General features: G+C 39.4%; 4 protein-coding genes across 6 annotated transcripts; 1 reads left to right on the forward strand and 3 right to left on the reverse strand.

The window, feature by feature from the left end:
- Positions 1–61: 61 nt before the first annotated feature.
- LOC127987607 (cyclin-dependent kinase inhibitor 1) lies at positions 62–3,728 on the reverse strand. Of its 2 annotated transcripts, XM_052589983.1 has the most exons (3): positions 3,476–3,728; positions 2,028–2,418; positions 62–1,333 (listed from the first exon to the last, which is right to left on the reverse strand). In XM_052589983.1, exons 2-3 carry the CDS (start codon positions 2,416–2,418, stop codon positions 1,278–1,280), a joined length of 447 nt encoding a protein of 148 aa, XP_052445943.1. In that variant the 5' UTR covers positions 3,476–3,728; the 3' UTR covers positions 62–1,277. The 2 variants fall into 2 exon arrangements, with proteins under 2 accessions (XP_052445943.1, XP_052445942.1); XM_052589982.1 differs by lacking the exon at positions 3,476–3,728 and having other exon boundaries at positions 2,028–2,610.
- Positions 3,729–7,581: 3,853 nt separating this feature from the next.
- On the reverse strand, positions 7,582–12,391 carry LOC127987612 (serine/arginine-rich splicing factor 3). Its single transcript, XM_052589987.1, has 6 exons — positions 12,251–12,391; positions 10,829–11,040; positions 10,607–10,744; positions 8,805–8,843; positions 8,636–8,722; positions 7,582–8,013 (listed from the first exon to the last, which is right to left on the reverse strand). The coding sequence occupies exons 2-6, from the start codon at positions 11,029–11,031 to the stop codon at positions 7,986–7,988; spliced, it is 495 nt and encodes a 164-aa protein (XP_052445947.1). The 5' UTR covers positions 11,032–11,040; positions 12,251–12,391; the 3' UTR covers positions 7,582–7,985.
- pth4 (parathyroid hormone 4) lies at positions 11,923–15,611 on the forward strand. 2 transcript variants are annotated; one of them, XM_052589988.1, is made up of 4 exons: positions 11,923–12,060; positions 13,035–13,677; positions 13,763–13,877; positions 14,870–15,611. In XM_052589988.1, the coding sequence occupies exons 3-4, from the start codon at positions 13,789–13,791 to the stop codon at positions 15,117–15,119; spliced, it is 339 nt and encodes a 112-aa protein (XP_052445948.1). In that variant the 5' UTR covers positions 11,923–12,060; positions 13,035–13,677; positions 13,763–13,788; the 3' UTR covers positions 15,120–15,611. The 2 variants fall into 2 exon arrangements, with proteins under 2 accessions (XP_052445948.1, XP_052445949.1); XM_052589989.1 differs by lacking the exons at positions 11,923–12,060; positions 13,035–13,677; positions 13,763–13,877 and adding an exon at positions 13,928–14,537.
- A 107-nt stretch (positions 15,612–15,718) lies between these two features.
- Positions 15,719–21,639, reverse strand: apobec2a (apolipoprotein B mRNA editing enzyme, catalytic polypeptide-like 2a). The gene is made up of 3 exons (XM_052589979.1): positions 21,362–21,639; positions 17,493–18,022; positions 15,719–16,164 (listed from the first exon to the last, which is right to left on the reverse strand). The coding sequence occupies exons 1-2, from the start codon at positions 21,610–21,612 to the stop codon at positions 17,494–17,496; spliced, it is 780 nt and encodes a 259-aa protein (XP_052445939.1). The 5' UTR covers positions 21,613–21,639; the 3' UTR covers positions 15,719–16,164; position 17,493.
- Positions 21,640–21,943: the final 304 nt, after the last annotated feature.

The raw sequence follows: 21,943 nt of genomic DNA on the forward strand, positions 1-21,943 counted from the left end.
GTTTTGTATAGAATCAAAAGATTGAATAGTTATTTGTAGAAATCAATTGCACATGCAAGAGTTTCTCTTTATACACAGCTTTATTACAAGAACAATTACATGTCAATTTACGGTACAATATTCATCCGTAAAATAAATACAGCATACATTCGGAGCTATTTAACAATAACAGACATATACAAGCTACACTACTCAAAATAATAAGTGCAATTTTACATCATCGGCGAATAATTCTGATATTAACAGGATATTTACAGAAAGGTCGCAGAAATCTACAAGTATCAGGATATGAGGATAATCACAAAACAAGAACCGATATGAACGTTCGCTGGAATGCGAAACTTGAGAAACATACATGAATATCTCCAGCGTCTCAATTAGTGAATGTGGAAAGCTCAGTGTTCGTGATTGCGTTTATTTCAAACAAACGTTACTTGTATTTCCGTAGCTACAAGTAAAACTGAAAGTGTCTGTAAATGTGCTGTGATCGCAGCGGCGTTCAAGGAACACAAACAGAACCCATTTCTAAGCAATTCTGATTGTGTTTCACGAACGACGCCAAGTGTTTATCAATTATTTTACGTTGTAAAAACGTAACTGCAGCTCCTTTATGAGAGTTGTGTGAGAACATACTGTCAGCTTAGAAGGGTTAGAATTATAAACAACTTTTATATGCAAAAAAAAAAACCATTTGGCACCAAACGTTAGTTTTTCAAATTAGCTACAAGTATTGTGCAATAAAGCAATACATTTGTATACATGGACACTGAAAAAAAATCAGTGTTTTATAACCTGTCGTATTGTTCGTAATTAAATTCTTTCGTTATAATTTTGCCGTCCCGCTGAGAGACAAATTCTGAAATCTTTCCTGAATCTCTTCTCCGCCTCCACACAAAACCTAGTCGATTTACAAGGATTATAACGCATTTTCATTAACGGAAATTTGTATAAATGTTAACCATTGACATGCGAACATAAACAAGAAAAAGAAGAAATGACAGATAAGCAATTTCCTATTAATGAAAAACATTCAAAAACATGATGGAAGATGGAAAATAAGTTCTGGACAGTTGCGCATTTCTTGCGTTTGGCGCAACGGAAAAATGCTACGATGATTGTTTTGAGTTCTTGAGAGGCTGAAGGTAGATGACGGAGTATAAAAACAGAAGATCTGGTGAGAAGAAGCGGTGGTTTGCGTCAGTGTTCCTCCTGTGAGAACAAGAGTCTAGACGAGACACACTAGCGTTCCTGAGTGTGTGTGTGTGTGTGTGTTTGAGTCATTGTCCTGATTTGCGGGGTGTAGCCACCACTCTCTTCTTCGCCTGGTAGAAATCTGTGTGATAAGAGAGAGAGAGAGAGAGCGTGAGACGGGGGGAATGCTTCTATTATTAGTCAAACTCTCAGACACGCCCTCGTTTAACAGACGTCATTACTCAACATCTCTCAAAACGTCTGAGTCATATCTCACTCCTGTTCTAACACCGTTGCTTTCTTTAGATTCTGATGCAGAACAAACTCATCATGCATTCAGATGTTTAATTCTGTAACTCGCTTTTAGTTTTTCCCTCATGTTAGATAAGAATTAGCTGAAAATACTATGATCATTTAAATCAGCATAAATTACAGATTACTGCTATTGTTATGAAAATAATAACTAAAAATACTAAAAAATAAATATATATTAAAATAAAGTTAAAAAATCTATAAAGTAAACTAAATGTTGTGATTTTAACAATAAAAAAAAAATTACACCTATTTTAAAACTAAAAATTAAAACAAACATTGCATTGTGCATTATTCACATGATGATTAAAATTTTCTCTGAATTCTGAAACTACAAAAATATTTCTGGTGATAAAAAAAAAAAAAAAAAACTTAAATCAAAATAAAACACAAATATTAGACGAAAAACTTAATATAAAAAAGTAACCAAATGTTGCGTTGGGTACTAAATAAATAATAAACATGTTTGAGTTTACATGAACATATTTCTGAGAACGTGTCTCTGTTAGGCTCCGCCCCCTCACCTGTGATGTTGGTCTGTTTCCTCTTCAGCTCTGTCCTCTTTTCTGGTGTTTTCTCCATGTTCTGCGGGACAATGCTGTATCTCTCTGGGGTTCTGGGGATGTTCTCTTTCCCCACGCGGGACGGGCCGGTTCTCGACGGATGCTCCTCCAGAGAGGAGCGGTACAGGACGGGCACCTTCACCCCGGACACGCCCTCCCACTGGAAGTCTCCGCCCTGCAGAGGCGTCTCGGTGGTGAAGTCGAAGCCCCAGCGGTGGGACGCCTCCTCCAGGTCCTTCCTCAGAGCATCACGGTACTCCAGCTGGAGCTGCTCACGATCCACCGGACCGAAGAGGTTCCTCCGCGCCGGGCCGCTCCTGAGAGCCCGCAGGATCCGCTTGTGCATCTCCATCTGCATCAGAAAACACACGATCAGTGTCTGAGCTCGGTGTCCTCCCTGACCTGAGGACTGAAGCGTGTCTGGGCAGATCTGCAGGGATATGTGAGGGCATGTTCCTCCGGAGCAGAGCTGTGACCAGCAGAGGGCGCCGCACATCATCATGACATCATCACTAAGCCTCCAAATATTATATATTTTGTGACTCATTTTTATTATAATTTTAACTTTTTAACATTAGATAAAAATCGCTCTGTTTTTAAATCTGCATAAATTATTAAATTATAAAAAATAAATTGTTGTTATTTATTGCTTTTGGTGACTGAATTAGATCTGAAATAAGTGTAAGATGAAAAACCTAACTTTTAAAACTTAAAAACGTTGCCTAATACATGAGTTTAAGTGACAAAATTGATAAAAAAAAAATTAAAAAAAAGGAAATAAATTAAAGATATAAATAATTGTAACAAACTGACAAAAGTAACAAAATAAAATATTGATTGAGATATATTTATATATTTATATATAGCCTCAATATATATATATTTTAGCCAATACTTTTTTTAATTATTAAAATAATAATTTCACTGGTCTCGCTCGCTGCACTTCTGATTGGTTAATATGACGGAATGTGCAGCTCATGAGGCGAATAAGTTCAAGACGGCGGCGGGAAACCGAGCGCTCGTCTGATTGGTCAGGAAGGACCCTGACACGCCCACTCTATCCTCGGTCCACGTGAACGTGAAGCTCGTGTTGTGAGCCGGTGGAAAACACGACGCAAACAGACACTCGACCGTGACATATAACTTCACGATAACGTTCACACAGCGACCGAGAATCACGAGCCACGGGGATCCGTTCAGCTGACAGGGAACATCTCGGTTACAGTTAGTCTGGAGGGCTTAGTTTGACTCGATTGTTATTTTACAGAAACACTAAGAGACACTAAGAGACTCTCAACTAGTTTTATAATTAGCATGCATAAAATTAATCCAACAGATGTTGTGATAAACCATGACAACGTTCAGGCAAACGTTATGAACGTGCAAAATGATGTAAACATGCAACTTACATGTGTTTTTGTATCTTCTGGAGCGTGTGGAGAAGTCGAATAACTGAACTCGCTGTCTGCAGGGTAAGTAGTCTATACTTGAGAGATCCTGAAGGGCAGTACTGAGTTTAAAACAAGACTTCTGAAGAGTTTTGAGAAGAAAGCGAGGCGTAACTCAACTCTAGACTAGAAGAAGCGTTCACTCCAGACTTCTGCTGCGCTGACTGACCTGCTGAACCTTTATGAACTCCGGTGGGCGTGGCCGATCAGTCAACAGGCGGGGCCTATTCAGCGCAGCACGTGGACTGAGCCAACACGTGAGCACGTGTGCAGCGTAAACGCGCGTTCATCAGACATTCCAGTTGATCAACGTCACAGAACAGAACAGAACCTTCTGAACGGAGCGGAGCAGAGAGGAGCCGCCCAAAACAGAGCCTCGCTGTTTCACACGCTCATGTCATATTATTAGTTTGAAGTGTTTATTTTTATATATTTTTCGTATAGTAAATTATATATATATATATATATATATATATATATATATATATATATATATATATATATATATATATATATATATATATATATATATACAAATATTACCTTTTTAAAAACAGGTTTTTTAAAACTGTAAACATTTTTATTTTAATTATCCCGAGACAATGTATATACAGTATTTTATTCTCAGCATTTGTAATGTATCTCCTCTATGCCTTTTTGTTTGTTTGTTTTGTTTCTTAGATATTTGAACACTCCCAGAATGACATGATCACTTTGTTCCCTTACAAAAGGATATGTCACCCTCGAGCACAAAGCTAGTGTTAAGGTTTTTTTATTTTTCTAAATTGAGATTCATGCATCAGCTGAATAAACTGATGCATGACAAGCTGAATAAATGATCTCTCCATTGATGTGTGGTTTGTTCGGAGGTCAATAACTGTCTGAGACACAAATATTTGAAAATCTGGAATCTTAGGGAGCAAAAAAATCTAAATATTGAGAAAATCATCTTAAAAGTTGTTCAAATTAAGTTTTTAGCAAAGCATTTTACTAATCAAGAATTAAGTTTTGATATATTTACAGTAGGAAACTTACTAAATATCTTCATGAACATGATCTTTACTTAATATCCTAATGATTTTTGGCATAAAAGAAACGTTTATCATTTTGACCCACACAATGTATTGTTTTTTATATACCCCAGAGACTTCAGACTGCTTCTGTGCTGCAGGGACACATGTTAGAAAGAAGCCCTTAAAAATAATGAAGCCACGCCCACTGCTTCTCTCAAGTGTATGTGAGAGGAGTCCCTTGAGCTCATTACTCAAACTATTCATCTGCATCATATGTTAAAATTAATAACACAACGAAGCACACAGTTCACTGTACTATGTGCAGTACCATAATTATAAGTGAGATTTAGAGGCTTATTTCTACACACACAAAAAAGTAATGCAACTTTTTATTTTGCGGTTCAATTTGAAACACAATTCTGAAGCAAAAAGTCATATTTGTTGAATATAAACTCGCAATTGCAATGAAAAAAAAAACTGAATTGTGAGAAGTCGCAATTAGGCCCACTTTTTTAATTACTACTTTTACTTTCACAATTACTTGTTTATGGTTATATTGTTTCGTGCTTGAGAGAAGAAGAGAAAACAGAATTGACAGATATAACTGCACAGAAAAAAAGTCAGATTTCTGGGTTTATCAAGGTCTATAACTATATTTTAGTTAAATAGTTAAATACAGTTAATAGTTAATCACAAAGTAATAACTCCAATAAAAAACATGACCTTTCTAACTGCTTGTTTTCTATAAAAAAGACTTCTTTTACTATTCTAACGATCTGTTTTCTTTTAATCTATTATATAATTGAAAGAAAAACATTGATTTTGTTTTTCTCATTTGTAAGTCGCTTCTGATAAAAGCATCTGCTTAATGACTAAATGTAAATATTTAAAACAAGGCTTTCTTTATTCTCGAGTTAACCAGTGTTTTCTGTCCATAAATGAAGATATTAATTACATTTTAGTAAAAAAGAAATAAATTGATTGTTGTGCATTTTTTCCATGAAACAGATCTAAACAATAACTGCCCTAATTTAGAGACACACACACATCAGCCTTTGCTCACTAATGAGACCGAGTGCTTCCTTCCCAGACAATTACAGTCACATATTCAACAGGAAAGGCTTTCATTTGTGTTTAATTAATGACCGCTCTTCATTAGCGTGTTTACCGTTTGGCGGGAGAACAGAACATTCCACAGCGCGAGGAAACCCCGCGAAAAGTCAGCGGCAGTGGCCAGCCGCGGGAGACGTGACTCACCAGAGCGTGACGTCACGGCGTCTCGAGGATCGCGAGCGGAAGCGCGGGGAAGTTTGAGTTTCTGAGTTCATTCATTCGGACTCATTCATTCAAAATGAACGCTTCCTCGCGCTGATGATGCATTAATATAGAGACAGATCAAGCGTGTAGCCTCGTGAGCTCAATAGTAATAGAAAAAGACACGTTATAAACGAATTCGTGTCGGTAATGATCCACCTCACCCATTCATAACACAAAGGGTTAAAAATCCATGCCATTCATGTGAGCAGGTTACATAACACTTGGAGGGAATAAAAGTGGAATTTTACGCGCATTGACAGTCAACATTATGTAAGACGTGATCTTATGTATGCTCGGTGACCTTGAATACAGTAAGAATGATGTTTGAGAAGTCTGAATCATTCTCAAACCAGATCAAAGGAGAGTTCACAAAAAAAAAGGAAAATTGTGTCATTTATTCAGCCTCAAGTTGTTCCAAACTTCTGCTGAACACTAAAGAAGATATTTGGGAAAATATGGCTGACCAAACAGTTCTTCCATAACAGTGACTTCCATTGCATGAAAAAATGAATAAATAAATTAAAATGAATGAAGTCAATGGGGACCAGAAACTTTAGGGTGGTTAATGATGACAGTATTTTCATCACACGTGCTCATGAATAAAGGCATTGAACCTTCAACATTTGGGACATATCAGATAGTTTTTTTTAACCTCTATGCCTTCACAAAACAGAATCCATCAGCGCTTTCTCTCTTTGATCTTCTATCAAAAATAAATGCATTGTTGTTGGAGCACAGATGTGAACCCAAATTTAATCGAATGAACTATAAAAATGCATGTTTAATAATTACCTCAAGTGTCGAGTCTATACTTTGCATTTAAAAAAAAGAAACTAAACTCTTTAAATCAAGTCTTTTTAAACGTGCATTATCAATATTTGTCATGATATAACTGCACCGAATCAGAATCATGTTCTGCTAGTTCATATAGGTGTGCGTGATGTGGATTGGGTTCTCATGTTCGCCCTCTGCTGGTGCTACTACACAAACTATCTGAACATGCATCAATTATTTCATTTTTAAATAGATGTCCCTTATTATCATATATAGTCACTAGTCAAATCCCACCGATCTAATCTTAAACAAGCCACTTGCTAAGCTGGACCCCAGCCACAAAAACAAAGCTCCGAACTACAATAAAACTTCAAACAAGGTTCCGATGTCTTTATGGTTTAATATTTAACCAGGATTTTCAAGGTGTCAGTGATCACTACTGTACACAAGCATATATGCTAATGAGAACAAGAATAAAGAAAACATGCGATACATTCTCATGTTGACTTAACACCTTACAGTAAGGTTTTGTTGGCATTAACTAAGAACAAACTTCTACCGAATGCATTCATTTTAATTTCTACATTCACATATAAAACTTGTGTTAACACCTATGCTCTGTGAACTAGACAAGAATAACAAATCACTCACACTAATTGCAAGTCAATTTTACAATAACAAAAAAGTACCACACTTGAATCGATGTGAAATTTAAAACAGAAACCTAGAAGTATTTTATTGCAACTACTTCCGAACTTTATTTTTTGTAGACTAAAATCTTTACAATGTACAATAATAAAAAAGGAACAATATATTACACCATTTTGGATAAAATAAAATGCTGTAAAATCTGTTCTCAGTGGATAGTTATCTGTTAGGAGTAAAAATACTTACACTATCAGTATATTTCACTATAAATGGACTATTTAAAACTATGATTATAAAAAAAAAAAGGAGACCAAATCATTTTTGTAATGAGTTTTAATTCAGATCATTATAAACAGTACAAACACTACAATAAAAAAAAAAAAAACCCAAGAATGAAAGGTGTTCTCCATTCCACCCCCTGCTGTGGTCATAGTGCCATTACACCGGACAGAAAACAAACACGGTCGAGCTCAGCACAGCAGGACCAATCACATTCAACACTAAAAAAACAAAAACACATTTGTCTTAAAAGTGTGAGATGGAATGCCTTCGCATTAAAACTGCAAACACGCACAACCGTAGCTACAGAAGGAAACAGAACTGCTAAAATAATGTTAATAAAAAAAAACAACAAAAAAAATATACGGGGGACTCTAATCTTTTCAAGGTTTTTCAACATGCCAAGGTTTCCGTCACGTCGTATTTCTCAGCTCCGAAGTTCATTTCCGTTCAGTTGATCTGGAACGACTGTAAGTGAGAAGATCAAACATAAGCGACGTTATCTCTCACAGGAATATCAGTTCAGGTAGTGTGAAAACACTGATATTCTGATACAGAGTCTAGGTGTCAACTATCTTCTGGAACAACACCAATATCTACGATCACATCCTTAAGTGTAAAACTACAGGAAAAACTACCATTTTAATTAAGTTTTATACAATGATAAACCTCTAATTCCTACGGAAGTCCATTTGTGCCACTGAATAAAAATATATCTCGCAATAAGTCTAAATCGCAAATCTAAACTCATAATTGCGAGAAATTGCAAGTTTAACTTTATATTTTACAATTCCGACTTGATCAGAATTGAGATATAAACTCACGCTTGCGAGTTTTACCTCACAATACAAGTTTCCAATTGTAAAAGTTAGAATTGCATTTATCTCTTGCAATTCTGGTTACGTTCATAATTGGTCTGAATAAAAATGGCAGATTGGTCAAATGAAGATACAAATTGACTGACAGTGACAAAAAAAATTACGCGGTTGGTTTCCACTTGTAAACACTAGTAATTGGGCTTTATCCATGGTACATAAATGGCTTATATCAATGGCATAGGTTTTCTCTGAAGATTCGCAGACACTCTTACCTCCTTGATCGGGAGAAAGATCGCGAGAGCCTGTGGTTCCTTTCGCGAGACAGCGATCTCTCCCTCCGGCGCTCTCTGGAAAGAGATCTAGAGAGAATCCAGAATAAAACATTGAGAAAGCGCTCACAAAACCACGCGAGAAAGCTGCGCGACCCGACGAGACTCTTACCTGCTGCGACTACGACTGAGGCTCCTCCTCCTGGGCGATCTAAAGAAGAGAAGAGGCAGAGCGAGTGAGCGCACAATCAACACACGGACGCACCTCACAAGCCCTGAAACTAACAGTCAAACGCACTCGTCACGCCCTGATACAGGCGTGGAGTGGAGACCTCGCAACACATGAAGCTCGCTTAATAAGAGCGTTACGCTCCAGTACACAGAGCTACAAAAGTAGTGCACTAGCAGGAGAAACTCAACAGAAACGCACTGCAAACAACCCCACAGAATGAAGACAGTGAAAGAAAGCAAGAGCAGCTCTCAAAGCCCACGCTGCTTCTGTAACCTGAACCTCCGCTTGGGCTCCCCATCAGTCTGCTAGCCTAAGCTTAACAACGTCTGTCCAGATCTCATACCAACCCTGTTTGTTTCAACTCAACAGGAGATTTCTCCTCATCTTACATCTGTATTCAGCATTAAACTGTATGAAGCAGGAAAAACTTACTAGTCTTTTTGGTTTTCAACAAGCTAGAAAAGGCGAAGGGGAGGACGGCTGGCGGCCGGGGAGCAGAATTGGCGGGAAAGTGCAGGCCAGATGCTGCGAGCTGATTAGCTGGCTTGCGGATGGGGGCTGGATGTAGTGGATTTTTCCTGCTTTTATTGGTTAGCCGAAGGCTGTTGCTGGTGGTTTGTAGTGTAGACATTGGGGAACGTAATACGCTGATTGGTCAGGAATGTGAAGTGGGCCGCTGACGATTGGGTGTTAAGGTTGGAGGAGGAGGAGCTGCTGACAACGACATGCTCAGGAACCAATGGGCTGGTGCGACCTGATGACTGGCAACGCCTGGGTCATGTGACACCAACCCAGCCAGCTGATTGGGGCACGCTGGTCACATGATGCTGAAAGAAGACTAGTAGACTGACTCAGAGGGTGGTGAGGAGAGGCATGGTGGTGACTCTGCAACGGGGTTCATTTTTATTAATATAGCTGATAAGAAAATAAAATAAAAACAACCTTCATGTAAAGTCAAGTCAACAAAAGATTGCATACTCCAACCATTACTAGAGCCGAGCAGATTACTGAAAACTAGCGACTGGGCTTCGGCGTCCAATTTACAAAATTAAATTTGGGTCACGTTTCAATCCAAAATCAAGAGAAACAAAGCCTATCTTGAAGACATCCATGGTTTTCTGCACTGAGAGTTAATCACATTTTTTTATAATATTACCTCGTCAACCACCACTGTAATTGTCATTATGTTTAAATTAGTTCGCGATACGTTTATGAACTGGCTATTTAGCATTTGAACAAGATAATGCAATCCAATCTCATGCGGACAATGTAGCTATTTTACGAGCAGGCGATTTAAAAAGTTATGAATAAAAATTATGATTTTTAATTAAACAATGTATGAAACACAAATTAGCCACCGAATCACTAAAACTTAATTTAATTAGTGTTGGATAACGGTTACAGCGATGGGATTTTATGTGTCAAATCACAATGCAAAAAACAAGCCAAAAAGCATTTGATTTTGGAGTGAAACGTAACCTTTTGTCATGAACTTAACCAGTAATTACCTACTGATCTGCACTGTAACAAAACACCAGAATTTGAGAAGCCCAGTCGAATCACTGTTTAATGGTTATCAATGAAAATGAAGATGGAGGAGCTAAAGATCTGCGGCATACGCTGGTCAGAACCGGGACACCCGGCACCGGCGGAGCCTCCAGGGCTGGTGGGGGGCAGAATCAGGTTAGTGTCCTCTGGAACACAACCTATGGAGAGACAGGTGAGCTGGAAAACAGGTTTACCTGCGCCTGGGGGCCGGGCTGCGTCTGCGGTAGTCATCACGGCCTGGGCGTCGGCTCCAGGACGGAGGCGGACCCCGGTTACGAGAGCGCTTCTCGCCATTGGACAGCTCCACCCTCACTCGGCAACCGCAGAGGGTCCTGCGTGACGACATACACAACCCATCAATCAGACCAAACGTCATTGAGTAATGGCCGATTATTAGTGTTATGATCCACACTCACCGTCCGTCCAGCTCTCTGACGGCGTCCGTGGCATCGCGAGGGTCTTCAAACTCAACGAAGGCGAAACCGGGAGGGTTCCTGGCCACCCACACGCTCCGCAGGGGTCCGTAGTAGCCGAATGACCTCTCCAGTTCGGATTTGTTCCCATTATTTCCCAGATTCCCAACATAGACCTTACAGTCCAGAGGGCAGTCTCGATGCATGGCCTCAATCTGCCAAAACAAGAGAATTCCCATCAACCTCCAGTGACTCTACACATATAAACTTGAATGAAACTCTTTAAAAAAAAAAAATGGACAATCCAATCACACGTGTCAGCCATCCACCATCTCTACTCAATGTATTAGTTTCCAACTAATTTCAATGACAAAGCGGACCACCTCCAAGCTAACGCTTCTAATGGAGTCATGGCTGCTTTCGGTCTCCACCCCCCTCTCTTTTCCCTCTTTCTATCTCTCTCAATGATGAATGATGTCTCGCCATAAACGATTACCATTTATTTGCATTGCCAATGCATTGATAGATTACCTGGAAACAAGGATCCTGACCTTCTACAGTCACTTTTAAGGTGTCTTAACACAGCCAAGTTAAGACTGAATTATTCCTACACCCCATCTCCTTGTATTTAAGTATTCAGTTGTGTTTGCAGTGTTAAAGCCACCTCTGAGCAGCATTAAACAGTGTAAAAACACATCTAACGCCACTTCTGGGGTGTAAATTTAGCATGAGTGTTGGGTTAACCATTACCCAAATTAACCATGTTTTTATTGTAGTAAACGTGCATTATTATTTTTTTTTGATGTATTGATTAACTTTACCATTTTTTATAAACAAAGTTTTACTTCAAATACGATGCTCAAACTGTGGGTAATGTAGCAAAACCATGGTTCATTTGTGGTTACCAACGTTATGATTTCCAATTTTCGTAAGGGTTCGAGTTCCTATTAGGCCAAATTATTTAATTTCATATAAAACTAAACTACCATGTTAGAAAATTCCTACATATTGAGTAACATTAGTCAAGGAGGGAAAAACCCGCGAGATTAAAACCACGGAAGAAATAAGCGCATTTAACGCATCTTTCTTCTGCTTTTGTTCGCGGCTCAAAATGGCGCACGCGTTCACACGCGACTGAACACGAACCACTGTGACACATAATCGATCTCTATAACGGGTAAAAACAGCCTGGAGCTGCTGGAAATATTATTAAGACTACTGTTAAACCAATACAGGTAATTAAAGACTCGTAGTAAACGGCTAACGTTAATCGTTAATCCGGGTCAACGGTAAAATGGCGTCTGCACGAAAACACAAAGCAAGCTTTAAAACGCAATTCTGTCTTTGAGCGTTCGGAATTAAGCACCACAAATAACAGAATCTTGCGCACTGGAAAATAATAATAGTAAATATAAGCTGATTTACCGTGAATTTGGGCGTGTTTCTAACCGTGTGAGTCGGATTGCTGGATCAGATCCACTCTGAAATGGCGCAGCGCGGAAATGCGGACGCACTCACGTAATGTACGTATCGACGCACTCTCGAGGGCGGGGCTTCGGATCACGTGTCTAAGCCCTGAGAAGCCCCAAGAGTTTATTGATCACGAAATGCGATTAAATGAAGCTAAACTAAAAATTTTAAGCAGAATACACAATTTGTGTGTGTGTGTATATATATATACTCTCAGCAACTCTTGGTTTTTTGTGTACCGAAGCACTGACATGAGATCGACAAAAACCAGCAGGGTTTGCTCTTATTCAGGTCAAAAATAAATGAGTGTAGTATCCATGGTTTTAATTGACCCCTATTTGTAAAAATACAGTGGATAAACTATGGTTAACGTAGCAAAATCATGGTTCATTTGTAATAACCCTGGTTTTTGAGCTTTATTTGTTGAAATCATTGTTAATTTTTCATAAGGGCCATCACAGTTCATATTGAGGTGCTCAATTGGGACTAAAAAGGAACATTGTACCATAAATTTTTGGGTTTTTCCTCGATCTTATGACTTTAGAAGACTTGGAACATAGTGCTTGTTTAATCTAATTACTGTAATATGTCTACATTAACTGCACTTTAATTAGACATTGAGATTTGGAAGAACATGGTGGAAATGATGACCATTTTTGGGTGAACTATCCATGTGAAGTAGTTTTGTGGGTTTGTTGTCATCAGGGCAGTTGCTAATCAGAGATGTTTGACTTTGCAGGAATCATCATCGACGTCCCCATCAAGCACTGGCATTTCTCACCGTTAGAAACCACATCTGAGATGTGTTGCTAGGGCTGTGAGAGTCTTCGGCGATGCTGCTGACGTGGAAACACACGCTTACTTCTGAAGTTCTAACGAAAAGGCATTTTAACTAGAACGCTCGTTATGAACGCCAACGGCTTTATCGACTGGGACTTTTCATTTCGACAACCATCCTGCGTCAGTTTTTAACTCTCAAACTTCTCCAATTCTGAGACTCGTCTTCATCTCTTCCCCTGTTTTTAGTGGAAAACACTCATCTCGCTGGCTTTCTCAGCAGATTCACATTTCTGATGAGAAACTGAAAGCCAGAAGATCTCAAATTTTAATCCCAGGCTGCGAGCTCAGTGTGAACACCAAACCTGTGAAGGAGAAATGGAACGAAACCCAACACAATGATTGATCATTAGTTTGATGCATCCATTATAAATGATTTTGTGGAAGCAACTAAGGCATATCTTTATGATAATTGGGGCTCAGGAGGAGGAGGGGACGTGAGGTCACTTCCTGTGTTGGGGACGCCGGGGGTCTATATAAACCCTGGGACCTGAGCGTCTGTTGGTCAATCTTCTGCAGGAGAGCAGACGAGAGAGAGACGACACGTGAGTACTGATGATCCCTGACTGGAGGTTGTGTGTGTGAAGTTTTGTTCTGATGAAGGTCTGAGTTGGTGTTTCTGTTCTTCAGCTCGAGGCGTTTCAGTGTTTCTGCTGATGATGTTGAAGACACAGAGATCTCAGCAGCGCGTCGCTCTCATGATACTGATGGTGATCACAGCCGTGCAGTGTCAGGAGGACCAGAGGTTATCTGTCTATCTGTCTATCCATCCATCTATCTATCTATCTATCCATCTATCTCAGTGCTGAAGCTACAGGTGGCTCAGTTGTGCAATGGCCCACTCAGTGAGAAGCTGGTCATTTTCCAGATGAATGTTATTTACCAAAAGATAATAATTATAAATGGATAGTAGTTTCACTATAACTTCATATATGTGCTTTAAAATATATTTTAAATTACATTAGTGGTCAATTACAGGCAGTTTATTAATTTCCGCTCTATTTATTGGTGCTTACCAATTTCTGTTAGTCCCACCCACAATAATGTTAATGACGCGAGGACGCGCATGTTTGAAAATATTGTTCAATTTGAAAGTTGAATTCGAAAATAGTGAAACAAACCTACAAATGAAGGAGTGCCTACAAATGAATCCAGAGCAGCGGGGACGGATTTATAGATTAGAAACTTCTGAGACATTCGTGTTTAAGCATCGGTACAGTGTTTGATCCGCTAAATAGATGCTTTCATTGGGGAAAGAACAAATAAACATATGCTAGATAGGCTACTCTTCTCCACAACGATCTGCATATTTTCAGCTGTGCTCGTTTCTACAGTCCTCGATATCTCCTTTGAACGAACTGAGAAACTTTATTATGAGTCCATCTGCGAAGCCGCCATCGTCAAGGTAATGCTTTACATACAGTAAACTTTAGTTATCGCTCGCCTTAACTAACATTAACAATGAGAAATACATTTAATCTCTGTTGACATTAGTTAATAATTTTTTTTTTAGTTAGCTCAGGTACGGTTATAAGATAAATCTTTTAATAATGTATTAGTGTTGAAATGAATGTAGTAATGTTGTATTGAATCTCTGTGCTGTAGCCTATTTTGTGCTGTTGGCTATCTGAAGTGCAGTTTTCATATGCTCCACTTTGCCCCGGATCGATCTATCAGTGTGTCCCTCCCTGTTTTGACCCAGTCTCACTTAGTTCTGCTGTGATTGTCCCCCTGCAGCAGGAGGGCGGTCACAGAGCATCAGCTGATGCACGATCGCGGTCGCTCCATCCAGAGTCTGAGGCGCTTGATCTGGCTGTCCAGCGCCATCGAGGGGCTCCACACTGCGCAGGCGCGCGCACTGAGCGCTGTCGAGGACGAGCCGGACAGCAGGTGGCGCGCGCAGCCCAAGAGAGCGCTGGAGACGCTTCTGAGTGACGTGTACAGACCACACCTCCTCAACGCTGCGCTCGGAGACGGAGAGAAATAACATCATCTCGAAGACACGTCCGAGTCACCGAGGACTGTCCACCCGTCTACACTGATGTCTACACTCATTATGATCAACAATACTCTGTTATACACAAACCACGCTGATTATAACGCAGGCGATGTAGCTGTGTCTCCACTGCGCAGACGCAGAACTGCTGCTGTGTAAATCTGTCTGTCAGTCTTTAAACATTTATATTTGAGACATGCTAGATACCATGGTACTTCAAACACACCACCTAGTGTCACATATGGTTTCCACAAAGTACTTTATGACTGTATTTATTTACACACGTGCATAATGATGGTACTTTTTTGGGTGGAAGTATTTCTGGTGTGCATTTATTCATCGGATGTCATGGTATGCGTGTTTGACGGGGTTCAGATATTTAGTAAATCATTCTTGCTATTATATTTATTTATATGGAAGGCTATGAACTGATCGGTTTTTGTTTTTACTATGTGTGCGCGATTAAAGATGCTTTTAAGTAAACCGCTGTCTCATTTCGGATTAAACAGTTCAAATGTAGTGAAAATAATCTTATATTCGTAGCACATAAAAATTTCTCATTTATTCGTTTTCCAAAATAGTGAAAGTAGTTCCTCATGTGACATTTTTATTTATTTATTGCTTGCACAATAATTCCAACACTCTCATACACACCTGCAACATTACTTTCAGTTTAATTAATACAAAATCATATTTCACAGTGCTCAGTATGAATTTAGACCAGCGTGAATATAAAATGATGAATATAAACTGTATGCGATATGAAACGTGTCGCAGCAAAACAACGTATAAAACTAATTATTAAAAAGTATAAATCTTCTTTATTTCACAGAACTACAGAAACATGAGAGAAGGTTACTAAATGAGTCTGTAAGTATACTAGTATTTCACATAATGTATTTAAACAATTCTCAAAGTGTGGACGCAGAAGGTGAAAACAGTGTTTTTGGCACACATTTCTCTCTCTTGTTCACACAAACACACACACATTCTCTTCACTGTTGGACAGGAGTCTGTCGGCTATTGCTTCTTTAGCCTGCAAGAGATCAAAAACAATTGCTTTAATTGACAAAAATAGGTTTAGGATGCCCCTCAGAACATCTTGACCCAGAAGCTTCAGTGAAGGAGACCCGAGTCATCAGATGAAACCAGATATTCTGAGACAGACACACAAACAGCTGACTTCAGACTCTGTTCGGTGTCCAGATCGTCTCAGAGATCCTGAATGTGTACAAACAGTAGGATGGTAACATGCTATTCTGAACACAGCCACTCTACCTATACCCTAACAAAACAAGACACTCCCAGAATGCATTGCAGCTTGTTTTGAAAAACTGGTTTCTAACAATTTTTGGGTCCTTGAACGTTCTTATTTGGTAAACAATTTGGTATTAATCATTAATTTTAGTTAATTTTATTTATTGTTTATTTATTTGTAGTTAAAACCTTTATTAAAACTTAATTAAAATCAGAAATGTTGCTTTGGATTCTAGTTGAAATAATTTTTTATTTTGTTTCAGGTAAAGTGTTTTTTAACAATTTTTTTTATGGTTTTAGTTAACTGTACCTGCTTTAATCTCAATATTTGTATGTGCTACATGTCTTTGTACTTATTGACTAGATAGCATGATAATGTTTAGTCTCTCACAAAAGCATACAAAAAATTGTGTTGTTTTTTGTGCATGATGAGTGTAAAATCTTAGCTTAGCCACATGCTAACGGCAAGTGCTGGTTTGACTTTGTGTGTGTTAACGATGGTCAATAAAATTGTATTTTAAATCAAACGGTTATGCAAGCACATTTATTTAAAATAAGTAGTAAACAAAATGTTGTATTACACTGCAGTTGTATTTTAGTATTTTCATATATGTGCTTTAAAATATTTAGTAGTAATTTTGTCGTGAATTTTTGTATATATGTATTTGTAAATATGTATATAGTTTTCAAATTCATTTTTGTATCATTTAAAAAAAGTTAAGACTCGTCCACGTTCCTCCTAAAATTTCTAGTTTAAACACACCCCCACATATCTACGTCACTATGTGGGGAGATTTGCTTAATGCTGCCCAGATGTTCACGGAAAGTAAGAAGGTGTAACTTTTATTTAACTTTTATGATCTATACAGGTGGAGCTGGGGAAGGTGGAGGGCTTCTGAACTGTGCTGCTACTGCTACAGCAAGCACTAGACACGTATTTGAATGTTGAGCTGCGAGCTCATTGGCCACCGATACAGGAGAGAACCAATCAGCCGTGCCATGTGATAATGATGTCATTAGGTCTTAATGAGTAAGACCTTTTTAATGCCGGAACTTTGTATTGCATTACCAGTAATGTGTAAGTGTTTGTTAGAGATCGTCTCTTACATCACTGCAGGATGTCGGCCAGTTTGTCTTGGTAATACTCGTAGTTCTCCTGGCAGTCCTCCCACAGCACGAACGTCTGCTCGTCGTTCTCCACGAACGTGTTCCAGGTGTAGGTGAAATCCAGCGGCTTCATCATGCGTAGTTTGCAGCCGGCGGCCGCCAGCGCCTTTAGCCCCGCCTGGATCTCAGGCTCCTCCCAATCGAAGAGCCGCGCGGAGTAGATGGACAGATGGAGGCTCTTCCTGGCCTTCAGGATCTCTGTCAGCTTGGCAGCGCAGGCGGAGCACGGGCTGGACGACATGTACCAGGTGACGGTGTATTTGAGGGCGGGGTCGTAGTTGGGCAGCACCTGCTGGAAGAAGGCCTCCTCGGCGTGGCCGCTCGCGTGCTCGTCCTCGATGAAGCCCCTGAGGAGCCCGCTGGCTCCGGGCCCCTGGTCCACCAGGTAACACAAGAACGTTTTGTTCCGTCCAGAAGAATACTCCACGTTCTTGAACTGGAACTTGTAGAAAAACGGGTCCATGCGATCCCTGTGGACACATCAGGAGGTGAAGTCAATACATGCATGGCGCCCTCTACAGGAGCCTCTTCGCTTTACAAGCTATTAACAAGGAGTCTGTGCTGCGACTGGGTTAAAACTATTGATTTCTCAATTTTTATTAACACAATATATGTAAGAGATTTACAAAATATCTTCATGGAACATGATCTTTACTTAATATCCTAATGATTTTTACAACCCATACAATGTATTGTTGTTTATTGCTACAAATACATCTGTGAAACTGATGACTGCTTCTGTGCTGCAGGGACATTGATATATATCTCATAAGTGAGTGGAACTTAATGAAAGAGAATTTGTAGTGCACTGCCCAACCAAATAAATCACAATAATCCTTTTGCCTTCTTACGTTTGGTAAGAAACAAAGTCTTAATGTTTAAATTCTGTCACTTTAATTACAAAACAATTTCTGCTGTTCGAGAGGCAGTGCAAGTAAACAATAATCTCCAAAATAATATTTAATAGCAGTTACAGGACTAAATAAACATGAACGAATCTCAGAACATACCAAAATGAATAATGTCAATTGCAGAAATGAAACTGTTTCTAAACAACGTCAAGTAAATTCCAATATAATCAAATTTGTCAATATATTGAATCAAACTGTAGCGAATCACAGTTGTATTGAATCGTGGAATGTGTCTCAGTAGCCTGTGAGGGGGTTTCTGTGGTTGTTTTTAACAGCTCCTTCACCGGCTGACAGATAGAAGGGCTGTTGGGGTTATAAATACCCTCGGCGGGGGCACAACTTTATTCTTGGTCTCTGACCCATATACAGAACCCACGGTCTGGAGGCATTGTGTGCCAGATGAACCTGATTCAACACACACCTGCTACCAGATGATCCACAACAATTCACAGCTTCAATGTGTCGACAGAATCAAACCCATCAGCGACGGGTTATCAAGCACATTTACATTCATACGTTCAAACATTATTTTCATAAGCCAGAGATCTCATTAAGAACTCAGACATTTCTCATCACGCTGCTCCGCTTTCATTTCATAGACTCCTCCTGGATGATGACTGGGTTGTTTTATTTCTGTTTGGGAGTTTTAGGAAAAGCATCTGACACCTAAACGAGATGTAATTCCAGCTCCAATCTGACTGACTTCCTCAAAAAGGTACTTTAGTTTTTCAGTCAAGAACCGTCTTCCTCTCAAGAACTGACCCTCCATAGTTCTCGAGTTGGCTCCTCTGGACTCTAACTATGTTCTTGATGTTTCCGGTTCTCTAAAGCAGCGTATGGACGCTCTGGTGTTATTTTTAAGAGCGTGTAGACGACACACAGCGAGACACATCACGGCCTGTCAGGACTGAGCTTGGTGGGGGTTGGGTTGGATTTTATCTGTGTTCAGTGCACACATTCCCCAATAGATTCTCAGATACACACCAATGGAGAAACACCCTTTACACTCGGAAAAATAAAGGGTTTTGGCATCAGTGGTTCCATAAAGAACATCCATGGAACTTTCAAAAAGTACTTTTTAATTTTCAACATTTTCAATGAATGTACGTATATAGTGCCAAAAATAAATAAATAAATAAAAGCAATAACTTCTTGCAATTCAGCTCTACCTTGACCTGACTGACCACTGACTCCTGCGTGATCTAAAACACCTTCAGCCAGCTTCCAGGATAAAACACTCCTGCCTTTAAGCCACATAGCTTGCTGATTTTTTGTTTATTTTACTGACATCTGTACATGAGTACTATTATATCTGCCATCTCTGATGAATTTGGCAGTGTTTTCTCTACCTTAGAGCTGCATTACTATTTGAATGCATTCGCCTACTGGATCCTTAGTCTTTCCAGGAGTTTACCAGTTGATCTGATCTTCTTTTTATTTTCAGAATGTATTGTTGAGAGTGTAAAACTGATACATTTACTACTGTTATGCTGTATAAATACTTATTTCCATTAGTTGGCATATGCGACCAATGTATGTTTCTGGCAGTGGATGCCCACACTCCAGGTTGCATTTATTCAACTCAGGAGAGAAGATAATTTTTGAGCGCACACATATAATGTCTGATCGATAGAAAGCGTGTCTGTTTTATGTTAGAGTGAATGAATGGGAATCCACCTGTGAGCAGAGAGCACCCCACATCCCTAATCCTTACCATTGCATATCATATATAATGCACACCAATCTCAATTTATAAACAGAAGCTTGTGGTATTGATACACACTTTCCAAATTTACGATATAAAGCTGCATAGATTTTTATTTTAAGACAATCATATATTCTCTTGGGCCTTGTGTTTGACACATGTTCTGTGGAATCACAGTGAAAACACACTTTTAGAAGTCTGCATTTCTCCTGAAGTCTCTTATCAGGGTTCATTTTGAAAATGAAACATCTGTCATCCTTTACACACCCTCGTCTCATTACAAACCCGCATGACTGTCTCTCTTCAGTGGAACATTTAGTAGATTGTTCATGTTGAAACACTCACTAGAACCTAATGATGCCATGTAGACAGAGAAGAGAAGTGGTCCAAGAACTGAGCCCTGAGGCACCCCAGTATCTAGATGTTGTGACTTGGACACATCACCTCTCCAAGATACCTTGAAGGACCAATCTGAGAGGTAAGACTCACACCACTGGCATGCGGTTCCTTAGATAATTACATGCTAACCCTAACCATATAGTAAGTACATGTAGTTAATTAATATTACTCAGTACTTAAATGTATAATTGCACTGTAACGTGGACACCTTAAAATAAAAGTTTAACCACATCATTTTTGGTTCATCAAAGAACCTGAACAGCTCCACTTTTTTTCTAAAAACAAAAAACAAAAAAAAACAAAAAACAAGCAAATAATTAAGCCTTTTGTCCATTGGAAGTGCTCAATGGATGTTAAAGGTTCTTCATGGAGCCACTGATGCCAATGGAGAACATTTACTTGGAAGACTGTGTTAATCTTTGTGTGTGGAACACTCTCAGTTATGGGTTTATTCCCTTAAATCTCATGATTTGTTTTTGTTTTTAATAATTAATATATTCCGCTAGAATTCATCAATGATCCCAAGCACACTTGGTTGTCACGTGACTGATTGTGATTTATTATGTTTGTGTGCAAATGTATGACTTATTAGTTGGGTCTGTTCCACAAAACAAAGCTGTTTTATGATTCACAAGTAATAATGACTAATTTTATGATGTTTTCAGAAGGTCATACGCTCTACCAAACATTTCTTGTGTTCCGCAGAAGCAGGAAAGCCGGAAAGTACTGTAAATGATGAGAAATCTCTGATTTCCAGCTTGATTTCTTCTCATCTGATGATTTTTCTGACTCACCCGGTGATGATCTCAAACGGTGGCAGCTCCATGGGCTCCGGTTTCTCAGCGTTCTCTCCGTTTGCCGGGGCTCCGTTTCCGGTGGCAGCCTCTCCGGTCTCCTCCGGAACGCTTGTCCCGTTCACCTCGACTTTCTCTCCTTCCTTAGGGGGTTTCTCCTCTTTCTTGGCCTCATTTTCTGCTTTTTCTTTCCTCCTGACGGTCAGTCGAGAGCTGACACCTGCACTGCTGCTGCTCTTTCTGTCGGCCATCTCTGAGACTGAACACACACACACACACCTCAGTATTTATAACAGCACTGGAGTGTGAGTGTGTGTGTGTGCAGCTGTCAGCCTGTTCTATTAAAAGACCTCCTGGTCACAGAGACGATAGATAAATGAGATCTCACACAGGACATTTATTCTACATTTAGATGCTTCTTTCTCATGTAAATATTTTTTAAAAGTTGGAGCAAAGGCAAAGGCCTCACGTGAAAAGCCTCTCATGATGCAGCTCGTGAACTTCCAGAGTTGAAATCTAGACGACCAAGAAGATCAAAGGGAAGAGGGTTTTCTTTAGTCTCACCTTTTCATCCCTGCATCA

This window comes from Carassius gibelio, chromosome B22 (genome assembly GCF_023724105.1).
Source record: "Carassius gibelio isolate Cgi1373 ecotype wild population from Czech Republic chromosome B22, carGib1.2-hapl.c, whole genome shotgun sequence".
Classification (NCBI taxonomy): Eukaryota; Metazoa; Chordata; class Actinopteri; order Cypriniformes; family Cyprinidae; genus Carassius; species Carassius gibelio.